General features: G+C 40.8%; 1 protein-coding gene across 2 annotated transcripts in view; it reads left to right on the top strand.

The window, feature by feature from the left end:
- The window catches only part of ACACA (acetyl-CoA carboxylase alpha), a 271,062-nt gene that overhangs the window by 55,920 nt on the left and 199,741 nt on the right, over positions 1–15,401 (top strand). For both annotated transcript variants that reach the window (XM_003795612.3, XM_023516625.1), the window contains 2 exons: positions 8,849–8,981; positions 10,764–10,902. In XM_003795612.3, the coding sequence (XP_003795660.1) occupies positions 8,849–8,981; positions 10,764–10,902 (272 nt within the window). The remainder of the gene's footprint in view (positions 1–8,848; positions 8,982–10,763; positions 10,903–15,401) is intronic.

The following is a 15,401-nucleotide window of genomic DNA, read 5'->3' as shown; positions in this document are numbered from 1 at the left end:
GAGCCACCATCCTCTTTTTTTTTAAACCTAGTATTTGTTCTAAAGGCATAATTCTTCTTCTGGGTATACGATGAATTATTAATTGACTGTATTCAATAGAGTTTAACTCAAGGCAGTGCTGTGAAGTGGTCAAGTGCTGCAGGGGCTTGAAGTCAAAAAGGCTGGATTCAGATCTCCATTTTGCCACCTGTGGCTGTATTTATGATCATGAGCAAGTTACATAATACCTGTGAGCCTCACCTTTCTCCTTTGTAAAATGGTGCTCAAACATTGTGACATTATTTGAAGGATTAATACAACAGTGTGTGTAAAGAGCTTAATATAGTGTCTATTCTATGACAAGTACTCAGAAATAATGGTCATTTTTATGTAGTTGTTACTAATTCATAAATAACATCATAACAATATTCATTCAAAAATGTTTGAGCAGCTTGTATTTGTGTCAGGTATCCTTTGGTAATGAACATATAGCAATAAATAAGAGTCTCTGACCTCAAAGGATGAGTTAGAGTATCTGACCTCAAGGAACACACATTTATTACATGTAAACTCATGTAGCATCCAGTATAATTAGGAGAAAAGATATATGTGTAAGTTCTGGTATAACACACAGAAAGCCAAGTTACCGTCCTCATTAAGGGTTGAAGCTGGAAGAATCAGTGTTAGCAAAGGCTTACTGGGAGAAATGAGAGTTTAGTTACATTTTGAGGAGTAAATTGAAGTAGTATTGGCAGGCAAAGAAGGAAAGGGACATTCCTGACAGAGATTAAGAAATGCAAACCTGAGCAGGTGTGAGACCCCTATCTCTATAAAAAACAGAAAACTTAGCCTGACCTGGTGGTAGGCACCTGTAGTCCCACTTTCTGGGGAAGCTGAGGCAAGAGGATCACTACAGCCCAGGAGTTTGAGGTTGCTGTGAGCTATGATGATTCCACTGTACTCTAGCCTGGGCAACAGAGCAAAACTCTGTTTCAAAAAAAAAAAAAGTACAAAGGCCCAGAGGCTGACAATAGCATAGTATGTTTCAGAAAGTATAAGCAGACAATTAAGTGCTCAGTAAAAACATTTGGTCATTTTTCTCTGTATAGGAAGAACAGAACTAAAAGTTCTAGTCCAGTTTTTCTAGGATTTACATTGTTAATTCATATTTTCTAATTTCCTTCATTTTTTTTTGGCTTTACTATTCCATTTCCTGTAGATGTAACCTTGCTTCATACAGGAGAAATGAATGTATTTGCTATTTAAGGAGTTATTTTGGGATTCTGTTAAAATTTATTCTCTCTTTTTCTTTTTTTAAGACAGAGTCTTGTTTTGTCACCCTCGGTAGAGTGCCATGGCGTCACATCTCATAGCAACCTCAAACTCTTGGGCTTAAGGGATTCTTTTGCTTCAGCCTCCCAAGTAGCTGGGACTATAGGTGTCCACCACAATGCCCAGCTATTTTTTGGTTGTAGTTGTCACTGTTGTTTGGCAGGCCCTGGCTGGGTTGGAACCCGTCAGCTCCTGTGTATGTGGCTGGTGCCCTGGCCACTGAGCTAAAGGTGCCGAGCCTTAATGAGGTTTTTTAAAAGCCAGGTTTGTTGAGGTATAATTTACCTACAGTAAAGTTCACCTTTTTTAATTATACAGTTTGATGGTTTTGACACGTATGTCTACGTAACCATCACCACAGTCAAGATCAAGATCAAGAACATTTCTATCATCTCCATACTCCTTTGTAGTGTGTTCCCCCAATTCCAACCCACTGATCAGCTTTCTGTACTGTTAGATTAGTTATCCTTTTTTTTAGATATAGAGTCTCACTTTGTCGCCCTTGGTAGAGTGTCATGGCATCACAGCTCACAGCAACCTCCAGCTCTTGGGCTTAGGTAATTCTCTTGCCTCAACCTCCCGAGTAGCTGGGACTACAGATGCCCACCACAACTCCTGGCTATTTTTTGTTTGCAGTTAGGCCAGGGCCAGGTTTGAACCCGCCACCCTCAGTATATGGGGCGGGTACCCTACTTACTGAGCCACAGGCGCTGCCCCTAGTCAAACAGTATGTACTTTTTCATGTCTGGTTTCTTCTCTGAGCATGATGTTTTTGAGTTTCATCCATGTTATTACGCAGTCTGATACAGAGAAAATGATACATGAACTTGGGTCCTAAAAGAAATGAGTTCATGTTAAGTCATTACAATTTTAGACAAGGAAATAAATTTTTATTTTTTAAAAAATGTGTGCTGTGGTACAGTTTCTGGGCCACTGGTGTTTATTATTATCATTAGAGATGTTGCCTGGTGTAGTTGGAAGTTCCAACACTGAAATGAGGGGATTTCTGGTCTGTGTATGCAACAAACTTCCTTTGTGGCCCTGGACAAATCATCCTACCTTAGGATCTCATTTTTTAAGGCCCTTCTTAACTTTAAAGTTCCACTTTAGATGCAGGATAACTAAATGCTTGGATGGTAAAGGATGAAGAAAATTTTAGTAGATTGATGGGTTTGAAATATCAGTCTCTATGAAGGATAGAGTGTGCTTTTATTGAGTTAACAGCAGAAGCAAGTAGTGTTTGCTGTGGCTATCCTCAAGTCTGGTAGATAAAGAGCTGCTAGGCTTTGAGCTGTCCCTTCTTGTCATCACCCAGTAGATGGTGGTTTTGCAAGTTAAGAAGAGCCACCATAGGCTTGGCGCCTGTAGCACAGTGATTATGGTGCCAGCCACATGCACCGAGGCTGGTGGGTTCAAACCCAGCCCGGGCCAGCTAAACAGCAATGACAACTGCAACAAAAAAATAGCCAGGCGTTGCAGTGGATGCCTGTAGTCCCAGCTATCTGGGAGGCTAAGGCAAGAGAATTGCTTACACCCAAGAGTTTGAGGTTGCTCTGAGCTGTGACACCACCACACTCTACCAAGGGCAACATAGTGAGACTTAGTGAGACTCTGTCTCAAAAAAAAAAAAAAGAAGAGCCACTGAGGCCGGTTGCAGTGGCTCACGCCTGTAATCCTAGCTCCTAGCACTCTGGGAGGCTGAGATGAGTGGATCACTTGAGCTCAGGAGTTCGAGACTAGCCTGAGCAAGAACGAGATCCTGTCTCTAAAAATAGCTAGGTGTTATGGCTGATGTCTGTAGTCCAGGGGTCCTCAATCTTTTTAAACAGGAGGCCAGTTCACTGTCCCTCAGACCGTTGGAGGGCCGGACTGCCGGCCCCGGACGAGTCGGCTGCTAAGCAGGACAGGCAGTTGGCGGCAAAAACACCCGGTGGGCCAGATGGGCTGCATGTGGCCTGCGGGCCATAGTTTGAGGACGCCTGCTATAGTTCCTGCTACTCGGGAGGCTGAGGCAGCACGATCACTTGAGTCCAGGGGTTTGAGGTTGCTGTGACCTATGATGCCACAGCACTGTACCCAGGATGACAAAGTGAGACTCTCAAAAAACAAAAACAACAAAAAAACTAAATACTAAATACTGTAGCGCAATACTATAGTATTCCATGAAGAATAGCATTTGATCTATGAGTTACAACAAAAGAGCTGCTTATTCTCTTGGCATTGGCACACAAGATTCTTTGATTAATTTTCTTAAACTTTTAGTAAAGTCTGTGAATAACTGAATAAGAATACAAATATGGCTATATGAAGAAATCCCATTAAAGTAAGATAGAGTTCTGTTTTTCTCTGTTCTCTAATTACAAGTGACCCTCAAGAGTATTCCTTTAGCATCCCTAGACCATTGATTAAGTCTCCTGACCAAGATCTTCTCCACCTTATTATTGATTCTAGGTTTATATCTTCTCTATCCCTTCACTCAGGAGGCTGAGGCAAGAGGATCACTTGAGCCCCGGAGTTTGAGCTTTCAGTGAGCTGTGATCAGGCCGCTGCACTCCAGCCTGTACAATGGAGTGAGACTCTGTCTCTCCCCTTGAAAAAAGAATTAGAAAACCCACCACATAATGCAACGATGGAGTGGGATCTATTCATATAGTCATTCATATTGTTATTCACAGTTACTCACAGACTTTACTTAAAATTAAAAAAAATAAACCAAAGAATCTGATGCACCAATGTCAGGAGAATAAACAGTTCCTTTTTGTAACCCATCAGTCAAATGCTATTCTTCATGGAATACTCCAGTATTGCACTTACTTTAGTTTTAACAACTTGGCAATAACCTGCACCTAGTCATGTATCTCTTCCTCAATACTTTTCCCTATATTCCTCGACCCAGATAACCATTTTCCTTAATTGCATGCTTATCATACATAGTCTCTTGTTTTCATTTTTATATAGTTTTATTGTGTCTGTATGTAGCTCTTAAAAGTAAATATATTTAAATTTTTTAACCTGCTTTTGATTTTGTAATCTGTATATAATCTGCTATGTATGCTGTTTTTGGACTTTTTGTATGTTAGTCTTACATCTAGATACTTAATATTGTGAAATATACTACCCACAGTCTTTGTCCAGTTTTCTGGCACAAAGTTCCTAAAACCATAGGAATTGCTTATGTAATAAGTGCCTTTTTATATGCTAATAAGATGACTAGTGAATGGGGAACTCTTGGATAGCCTCTGGATAGGGGTGGCTGCCAGGGAACCAACCCTGTGATTAAAGGGTTGGAACTTTCAGTTCTACCCTCAGTGTCCCGAGGAGGGGGGCGGCTAAAAGTCAGTTGATTACCAGTGGCCATGTATGTAATCAATGATGCCCATGTGATGAAACCTCCGTAAAAAATCCCTAAACTATGGGGTTTGGAGAGTTTTCTTCTTCGCTTGTTGCTTTTAGTGGAGTGTTGTGGCATCACAGCTCACAGCAATTTTGAACTCTTGGGCTGGGCTCAAGCAATTCTCTAGTCTTAGCTTCCCAAGTAGCTGGGACTATAGGTGCCTGCCACAATGCCTGGCCATTTTTGAAGATGAAGTCTTCCTCTGGCTCAGGCTGGTCTTGAACCTGTGAGCTGAGGCAATCCACTGCCTCAGCCTCCCAAGTGCTAGGCTTACAGGCCTGAGCCACCATGCCCAGCCTTGGAGAGCTTTCTGATTGCTGGACCCATGAAGGTATGGACGTTGGTGTGTCTGTTATGGTGCATCTAATACATACTTACTATACATTTCTTATACAATGGGTAAACATATAAGTAAAGTATTTCCCTGAGTTTGGTGAGTTGCTCTAATTAATCAAACCCTAGGAGGGGGTCATGGGCACTCTGATTTATAGTTATTCGGTCAGAAGTATGGTCCCACAACTTTATATTTGCAATTGGCACTTGTGATTTCAGGGAGTAGTCTTGTGGCACTTAACTTGTGGGATTTGATACCTATCTCCAAGTAGTTAGTGTCAGAATTGAATTGGATTATAGGACTCCCAGCTCATACATGCTGCAGAACTCTTTGGTTTGTGGAGAAAACCCCCTGTACAGGTGGTCACAAAAGGGTTCTGTGTTCTAACAGTAGTAGGAGAGTTTATTGTTTTCCTTCAATACTTGACCAAGGTCTCCTGTTACTTCTAATAATTTGTCTGTGGAGGCGGCGCCCATTGCTCAGTGGGTAGGGTACTGGCCACATACACTGAGGCTGGCGGGTTTGAACCCAGCCTGGGCCAGCTAAACAACAATGACAACTGCAACAGAGAAATAGCCAGGCATCTGTAGTCCCAGCTACTTGGGAGGCTAAGGCAAGAGAATCACTTAAGCCCAGAAGTTTTTGGTTGCTGTGAGCTGTGACGCCATCATACTCCACCCATGGCGACAGCTTGAGACTCTGTCTCCAAAAAAAAAAAAATTGTCTGTGGAATCTTTTGTGTCTTCTATGTAAATGATCATATCATCTCCAAATAATGACAGTTTAACCTCCTTTGCAATCTTTTTTTTTTTTTGCAGTTTCGGCTGGGGCCGGGCTTGAACCTGCCACCCCCAATATATGGGGCCAGCGTCCTACTCCTTGAAGCCAAAGGCACCTCCCAAATAAAACTCCATTGCAATCTTGATGAATGTAATTTTTTTTCATTTTGTTTTACTTCCCAGAACCTCATATGCAGAGTTTTACATTTGCAGATTTTCTAAAATTACATCATCCTTGCATACCTGGAGCAAACTCAACTTTGTCATAGAGTAACATATTTTTGACTAGTGTTTTGCCCATCCTTGCACCAATACCTTGGTATATTAGGATATTTTATTTAGGAAGTTTGCATCTATAACCATAAGTAAAATGGACCTGAAATATTCCTTTCATGTAACATCTTTGTCTAGTTTTATTATAAATGTTACCCTAGATGGGGAGTTTTATTTCATTCCCTGTATTGTCTGGAAGTTACTGTCTGGTAGATAATTGCCCTTGTAAATTTGGTAGAACTTGTCTTAAACCATCTAGACCTGCTATTTTCTTTGTGGGAAGATTTTAATCATGCTTTTTTATTTTTAAAATATAATTTACTGCAGTCTCAAGGTTGAGTTGTGGGGGAAAGGAAGAACAGATAGGAATAGGAAAAGAAAATAGTTGTCTATTAAATAGCATATAAAGGAGCTTATATCTGTTATCTCATTAATGCTCAAAATACTGTCTCAAAGGGTCTATCAGTCCAGGTTCAATCATAGGAAGAGAAATCATTAACAGTTATAAACAGAGGGCATTCAGTAGTGCTTACTTGGATGTTAGAAGAATAAAGGAAAAAAAGGAATGCTAAGGCTTAGCGCCTGTAGCTCAGTGAGTAGGGTGCCAGCCACATACACCAAAGCTGGTGGGTTCGAGCCCAGCCTGAGCCTGCCAAACAACAATGACGACTACAACCCCCCCCCCAAAAATAGCTGGGTGTTCGGTGGGCACCTGTAGTCCCAACTACTTGGGAGTCTGAGGCAACAGAATGGCTTGAGTCCAAGAGTTAGAGATTGCTATGAGCTGTGCTGCCAAGGCACTCTATCGAGGGTGACATAATAAGACTCTGTCTCCAAAGAAAAGGGATGCTGAAGTAACCCAGAGTTAATAACTAGAGGAAGCAGCTACCACTCCTAGGGCTGGGAAGACAAAAGGGTAGAGATAGTGTTACCAGAGTCTAGGAGCTCGGGGGAGGGCCCTTGGGGACTGGTGCTTGGACCTTTGGGAATAAGCTTTGAGTAGCTGGTGCTCAGATCCCATGAAGAAGGCCTAGTCTGGCAGGTGATTAATAGGGACAAGCAAGGCCAGGTGCCGTGGCTCACTCCTATAACCCTAGCACTCTGGGAGGCTGAAGTGGGAGGATCACTTAAGATCGGGAGTTTGAGACCAGCCTGAGCAAGAGTGAGACCTTGTTTCTACCAAAAACAAAAAAATTGACAAGGCATGATGGTGCAGACATGTAGTCCCAGCTACTTGGGAGGCTGAGGCAGGAGGATTGCTTGAGCCCAGGAATTTGAGGTTGCTGTGAGCTAGGCTGAAGCCATCCTTAAGCCCTAGTGCCAAAGCAGGACTCACTCTCTCTTTCAAAAAAAAAAAAAGAAAATTCCAAACAGCAGGGTTCAAAGGATGAATGAGCATTGCAAAGCTGATATTGTGCCTTGGAGGTATTATCCACTGCTGCTGGTACCTCTAGGGCTCTTCCCAGAAGTGCTAAAGGAAACTAGAGGCTGGAACTAACTATTTTATTACTAGAACAATGCTGATTAGAGCAGGAAAACAGAAAGAAAATCTTTCTTACCTTTTTGCCTTCCTATTGGCAGAAGTGAATAGAAAAAATATAGCACAGGAGTTTTGGAAATGAAGTTTGCAGAATCTTAGCCCCATTTTCACAAAACAGAACATAAAAAAATAAGTGTGGAGCTTAGAGACAATGAGTAAAATAACTGGAACAGTGAATATTTACAAAGAAAACACTAGAGCTGAGCAAGATTACATTATTTGCTAGAGATCATTGGAGATTTTAGGTGAACAGCTCTGGATTTTGAACCCAGACCCATGCTATTTCCAGTACTATATTTCATCTAATCTAAAGCACTATTGATTGTTAGAAGCACTATTATTTTATGTGTTAGTACTAAAAAATTAAAATTTTGCCAATTAAATAAAGCATCAGAGCCAATGGGGTGGCTCATACCTATAATCTCAGCACATTGGGAAGGTGGAGGCAGGAGGATCCCTAGAGGATAGGAGTTTGAGACCAGCCTGGGCAACACAGGGGGACATTGTCTCTACAAAAAATAGAAAAATTAGCCGAGTGTTGGTGATGTGTAGCTGTACTCCCAGCTTCTTGGGAGGCTAAGGTGGGAAGATTGCTTGAAGCCAGGTGTTTGAAGCTGCAGTGAGCTGTGATCTGGTCACCACTTCAGCCTGGGCAACAGATTCGGACCTTGGTCTCTAAAACAAAACAATGTTTTTTTTTCTGTACTGTTGTCCTGGGTAGAGTGCCATGGCATCATCATAGCTTACAGCAACCTCAAACCCTTGGGCTTAAGCAATCCTCTTGCCTTAGCCTTCCAAGTAGCTGGGACTACAAGTGCCCACCACAATACCAGGCTAGCTTTTTTTTTTTTTTTTTTTTTTTCAGACAGAGTCTCACTATGTTGCTCTCAGTAGAGTGCCATGGCGTCACAGCACACAGCGATCTCAAACTCTTGCCTCAGCCTCCCAAGTAGGTAGGACTAAAGGTGCCCGCCACAACGCCTGGCTGTTTTTTGTTGCAGTTGTTGTTGTTTAGTTGGCCTGGGGCAGGTTCGAGTCCTCCAGCCTCAATGTGGCTGGCACCGTAACCACTGTGCTATGGGTGCTGAGCCCCAAATTTTTTAATTAAAAAAAAAATGTACTCTTATATGTATAGTAGAGAAAAGCAGTCTCTAGGAAATATAAATGGTTCAAAGAAGTCCTACCTACAGACTTTAATGATTTCTCTGTTTTTATAGATCCAGCATGTCTGGCTTGCACCTAGTAAAGCAAGGTCGAGACCGAAAGAAAATAGATTCTCAGAGAGATTTCACTGTGGCTTCTCCAGCAGAATTTGTTACACGCTTTGGGGGAAATAAAGTGATTGAGAAGGTAAGTTGTAACTTGCTAAATTATTTTGTTAAAAGTATTTGAGATGTAAGCCAGGTGTTGTGGTGGGTGCCTGTAGTCCTAGCTACTCAGGAGGCTGAGGCAGAGAATCACCTAAGCCCAAGAGCTGGAGGTTGCTATGGGCTGTGATGCTACAGCACTCTACCGAGGGCAACAAGGTGAGACTCTGTTTCTAAAAAAAAAAAAGAAGAAGTATTTGAGATTTAATGCCTAGATTTATTGTTTAGAATTGCTCAAAATTGATATTTAGATTTTCAGAGACTTTGCCTCTTTATGCAGACTTGCCCTGTCTGCCTCTCTAGCATTCTGTTAATGTAATTACATTATTTTCCTTAATATGTATTTACCACTAATCATTTATTATAGTCACAGCTAATTAAGGAGATGGAATATGCTCATAAAGTTCTTTTTGAAGGATCTATAGTTTAAAGGGTAGGGCTGTACTGATCTGACAGGGTATGAAGAATTGATTAGCTTGTGGGACGCCGGTGGGAAATATGCCACAATGTTGTTTGGGGAGCTGAGGGAGTAGAGAGATTTTCAGAAGATGTGACTTAAACAGTTTGATGTACTGTAACTTAGTGGCTTCCACCAGATATTTGAGATACTTAGAGTATACCACCTGAAATACTTAAAGAGATCTCAAGTATTTTGAAATGCAATTCTATGTCATTTTTATCTAAACCATGTCAAAGCTGAGAGGATGACTTGGTTGAAATGGCTTGCAGTGATTAAAAGATTAAGAGATGGAGACCTGTATTTCTTCTCTTAAAGATTTTGCTTCAGCGCTGTCCTCCTATTAGTCTTCCAATAAAAATAGATTATAGGTCTGTTAGTTCATGTTATCCTCAGAGGTATGATTGCAAGACAGGTAAGGAGATGAAATGTTTGTTTACAGAGACGTCTCAGGATTAAGTGATTCTTTCACTATGTTTCTTTCTGAGGCAGTCTCTACAATTCTGAGGCCTCAGAGTCCTGATTTTCGAGGGAAGTGATTGATTTCAGGGTTTTTAAACTTGTTCAGGACTCTGCACTTTGTTTATTCCAATAGAGAATGGTGCATGACACTGCACTGTTTAGTCTTCCCTCGTTCCTTATTTGATAACAAATATATCATCCCTCTGAAGTTTGTTTTCTAGTAATAGATATGGTGGTATGGTAGAATAGTCTACCAATTCACAGGATTTGAGTAATTGTGAACTTTTTCCCTTCAAGAAATGAAGTTAGAGGAATGTTATAACCTAATTATAGCCTTAGAATATAGGGAAGGGGGGAGGGGGTGTGGATGGGTGGAGGGAGGGTGATTGGAGGGGTCACCTCTATGGTGTATCCTACAAGGGTACAAGTGAATCTTTCTAAAAGCAGAGTATGAATGTCTTAACTCAATAACTAAGAAAATGGCATGAAGGCTACGTTAACCAGTTTGATGAGAGTATTTCAAAATGTATATGAAAACACCACACTGTACCCCATGATTGCATTAATGTACACAGCTATGATTTAATAAAAAAATCTTTAAAAAAAATGAAGTTAGAAACAGTAAGTTTTACCTGACACATATTAAATTATTTGCTTAGAAAATAGTACAAATGATTGTTTGATTGTGGGGGAGTTGGTTTCTCCTAACATCTTGTACTAGGAATAAGAATTCTTGGTTGAAAATCTGACTTTTCAGAGAAAGAGCTATAAAAATTCTCTCCTCTCTTCCTCTGTCATTGCCTTTCTTTTTTTGCCTTTTTCTCCACTTCCCACCTCTCCTCCCAGGTTCTTATTGCTAACAATGGCATTGCTGCAGTGAAATGCATGCGGTCTATTCGTAGGTGGTCTTATGAAATGTTTCGAAATGAGCGTGCAATCCGATTTGTTGTCATGGTCACTCCTGAAGACCTTAAAGCCAATGCAGGTGAGTTAAAACATTATGAAACCATCACCAACAAGCATAAAATATTGAATGGTACAATCTTTATTTATTTATTTTTAAATTTTAAGACAGAGTCTTACCCTTTTGCCCTGTCTAGACTGCAGTTGGCATCAGTATAGCTCACTACAACCTCAAACTTCTGGGCTTAGGCAATCCTCTTGCCTTATCCTCTTGAGTTGCTGGGACTACAGGCATGTGCTACCATGCCTGGCTTATTTTTTCTATTTTTAGTGGAAAGTAGGTCTCACTCTTGTTAAGGCCAGTATCAAACTCCTGAGCTCAACGATCTGCTTGTCTCAGCCTCCTAAAGTGCTAGGATTGCAGGTGTGCTACCCTACCCTTTAAGCAGGAGTGTGTTGACTTAGACTGCAGGGTTCTCAAACTTTTTAAACAGGGGGCCAGTTCACTGTCCGTCAGAACGTTGGAGGGCCGGACTGCAGGCCCCCGGACGAGTCGGCTGCTAAGCAGGACAGGCAAAAACACCTGGTGGGCTGGATAAATGTCCTAGGTGGGCTGCATGTGGCCCTCTGGCCGTAGTTTGAGGACGTCTGACTTAGAGAGATTCCCAAACGCAAGATTTTTTAAATAAAATCTTTTTTTTTGAGATAGAGTCTCAAGCTATCACCGTGCATCACAGCTCACAGCAACCTCAAACTCTTGGGCTTAAGCACTTCTCTTGCCTTACCCTCCCAAGTAGTTGGGACTACAGGTGCCCACCACAAGGCCTGGCTATTTTTTTTTTTTTTTATTGCAGTTTGGCTGGGGCTGGGTTCAAATCTGCCACCCTTGGTATATGGGGCTGGTGTCCTACTCACTGAGCCACAGGCGCCGCCCAATAACATCTTTTAGAAAGAATTTCTCTTTAGAAAGTGTGAATAGGCTTGGCACCCATAGCTCAGTGGTTAGGGTGTCAGCCACATACACCGGGGCTGGTGGGTTTCAACTCAGCCCCGGCCTGCTAAACAACAATGATAACTGCAACAAAAAAAATAGCCAGGCATTGTGGCAGGCGCCTGTAGTCCCATCTCCTTGGGAGGCTGAATAAAGCAAGAGAATTTTTGAAGCTCAAGAGTTTGAGGTTGCTGTGAGCTGTGATGCCACAACACTCTACCAAGGGTGACTCTGTGCGACTCTGTCTCAAAAAAAAAAAAGAGAAAGTATGAATAATAGATATATAAAATAGGTATATAGTTACCCTTATAATTAACTTTTGTGTTCTAAGGGTAAGTACATAAAAATTTAACAGAAGTGTTGATTTGCATTTTCAAGTGTGTGCCTTTTTCGTTATTAGGTGTTTGCCCTTGCCCTTGGCACATGTAAGTAGAAATGGTTTAGAAGGAAATGCTGTTTCTCTTATGAGTTATATTGAATTATGATGAAACTTCAGGTTGAGACTATTTTTTTTTTCTCCTCCTGAGGGAGAGACCTCTTGGGATCCAGGTGGGTTTTCTCTAACTCTCCTGCATATTCTCTACCCAGGTGGTCCTCTAGAAGGCTGGTCTTTCTTCTCCATATTTTTTAACACTAAGATACAATCTCTTAAGGTGAAATACCCACCAGGTAACATTAGCTCTTTAATGAGCTTTGAGTATTCTTTTAAATCTATTTTGGTCTGTATGTTTTCTTATATTGAGATAATAATATTAAGGTTATTATAACATCTGAATTAGAAGTCACTATTTTATTGGAAAATGGATATTATTATATGAAATCATTTTATTTTATTCTTTTTTTGAGACAGAATCTCATTTTGTCATCCTTGGTGGAGTGCCGTGGTATCACAGCTCACAGCAACCTCAAACTCTTGGGCTTAAGTAATTCTCCCAAGTAGCTGGGACTACAGGTACCTGCCACAACACCCAGCTAGTTTTAGAGATGGGCTCTTGCTCTAGGTCAGGCTGGTCTCAAAATAATCCGCCCTCCTCGGCTTCCCAGAGTGCTGGGATTACAGGCGTGAGTCCAGCTCATGAAATTATTTTAGATGCATACTTAACATCACAATTTTTTCCCTTTACATCTGGGAGAACACATCACAATTTTTATAATTTTTAAAAGGAAGATTTTAAAGTCTATATCACTGCTTAGTTGTACAGATGAGGTCATCTATAATAAATGTATCTTGTTGTATGGTTTCTTTTTCCTTGTCCATTTCTACCGGGTATTCATTTATTCAGGGAACATGGTACTTACAATTAAATATGATGTGATGATCTTTTTCTATGAGACAAATAATTTCAATACAGTGAAGTATGTGCTATAATAGAAACATGCACAGGGTACTATGAGAACATAGAGGTGACATATCTAACTCTTGGGGGCAGGGTTAAGAGAAAGCGTTCTGAAAGAGGTTATGCCTTGCCAAGAATGAGTTAGTAAAGCAATTGTGGGATAGAAGGGTGTATCATGCAGAAAGAACAGCCTATGCAAATGAATGAAGGTGTGACGTAAGTGGTTTTCTGGAAATTACAAGTGGCTTATTAAAGTACAAGATATGATCTAGGATTTGTCAAGAGGGGGCCCTGCTTTCCATCTTTAAAAGTATTGACTTTATTATTTTAGAGGTATGTGTGTTGGACATTAAAGGATCTGCATATTATTTTATTTTTATTTATTTATTTTTTTGAGACAGAGTCTTACTGTCTTGCTGTAGGTAGAATGCTGTGGTGTCACAGCTTATAGCAACCTCAAACTCTTGGGCTTAAGCCATTCTCTTGCCTCAGCCTCCCAAGTAGTTGGGATTACAGGCACCCACGATAGTGCCCGGCTATTTTTCGTTGCAGTTGTCATTGTTATTTAGCTGGCCCGGGCCAGGCTTGAACCTGCCAGCCTTGGTGCATGTGGCTGGCACCATGACCACTGTGCTATGGGCACTGAGCTAATGATTTGCATTTTAAATAGATGATTTTTTGGATATTTTTTGAGACAGGGTCTCACTTTGTTGCTCAGGTTGGGGTATAGTGACATTATCATAGCTTACAGCCACCTCAAACTCCTGGACTCCAACTGTTTTCCTTCCTCAGCCTCCTGAGTAGCTGGGACCACAGGCATATCCCACCACATCTAGCTAATTTGTTTGTGGAAATAGGGTCTTGCTATATTGCTCAGGGTGTTCTTGGTATCCTAGCCTCAAGCAGTTGTCCCCCTTGGCCTTCCGAAGTGCTTAGGTTATAGGCATGCACTACCTTGTCTGGCCTGATTTTTTGTAATGTAGAAGAACATAATGCATTCCATCTATCATTCAGTATCGATAATTATCAATTCATGGCCCATCTAGTTTGAGCTATATTCTCATCCCTCCCCCAATTATTTTGAAACAAATCTTCGGTATTATTCCATATATAAATATTTTTGTATAATCTCTAAAAGATAGTTTCTATAAAAAAACAATTAGATTGATGATTCTGTTACCATTGTGCAAGATCTATTTGAAGAAGGTAATAGTAAAGGACATATGATGGGACTGAGGATAGAGAAGAAAGGAAGAGTTTAGGGACATGGAGGTAAGAATAAATTAGCATGATTTGGTGATTGAAAGAAGAGTTAATGCTGACTGTTGGGTTTCAAGTTTGGTTGACTCTGCAGATGTTAGTACCACCAACCAAAATCAATAATATATAAGAAGAACACTGTATTTTGTTTTGTTTGTTGGGGATATGGATTTAGTTTGAAATACTTATGGTACATACAAGTTTTATAAATCCCATAGAAAGTTGAATTTTGTAGAACTTAGAGCTGGAGATTAAGATATGTGCATTATTAGCCAACATGTGGTAAATTCAGTACTACTCCCCAGAAGAATAGTTGGAAAGTGAAAAGAGGGCTCAAGATGAAATTTGATGGAAAACTAAAAGTCAGGGGTAGACTGAGGAAGATAGGACCTTACACAACTAGAAAAGAAATGAGCAGAGAGATCAGAGAATAAACAGAAAAGAGAAGCAAAGAGAAAAGAGAATGTCCTAAGAAAAGGTCAAATGTTTCAGCACTCCAAGAAAAACCAAAAAAACAAAAAAAGACTAGAAATTTGTCTAGGAATTAAGAAATAATTGGTAACTTTTATAAGAGTAGTATCATTAGAAAACAATAAGGGCATGCAGACTAACATAGGATATTTAGGAATGAGTGAGAAGTGGTAGAGATAGCTAATGTGGATTAATTTTTAAAGAATTTTAGCTAAGAAAAAAGAAGAAATTCAGTGTCAGAGGAAGATTTTTATTTTTTAGAATGAAAGAAATTTGAGAATGTTTATAGTCTGAGAGGAAAGAGCCAGAGTGTGGGGAAGGATTGAAATATATGAAAGACCTTGAGGGTATGGTATGGTGGGGGATGGGATCAAGAATACAAGTGGTGGCTCGGTGCCTGTGGCTCAAGCGGCTAAGGCGCCAGCCATATACACCTAAGGTGGCGGGTTCGAATCCCCAGCCTGGGCCCGCCAAACAACAATGACGGCTGCAACCAAAAAATGGCCGGGCGTTGTGGCGGGC

This window comes from Otolemur garnettii, unplaced genomic scaffold (assembly GCF_000181295.1).
Source record: "Otolemur garnettii isolate 467f Iridium unplaced genomic scaffold, OtoGar3 scaffold00094, whole genome shotgun sequence".
Taxonomy (NCBI): Eukaryota; Metazoa; Chordata; class Mammalia; order Primates; family Galagidae; genus Otolemur; species Otolemur garnettii.
The sequence above is the reverse complement of the archived record's forward strand: the minus strand, read 5'-3'. Positions and strand labels throughout refer to the sequence as shown.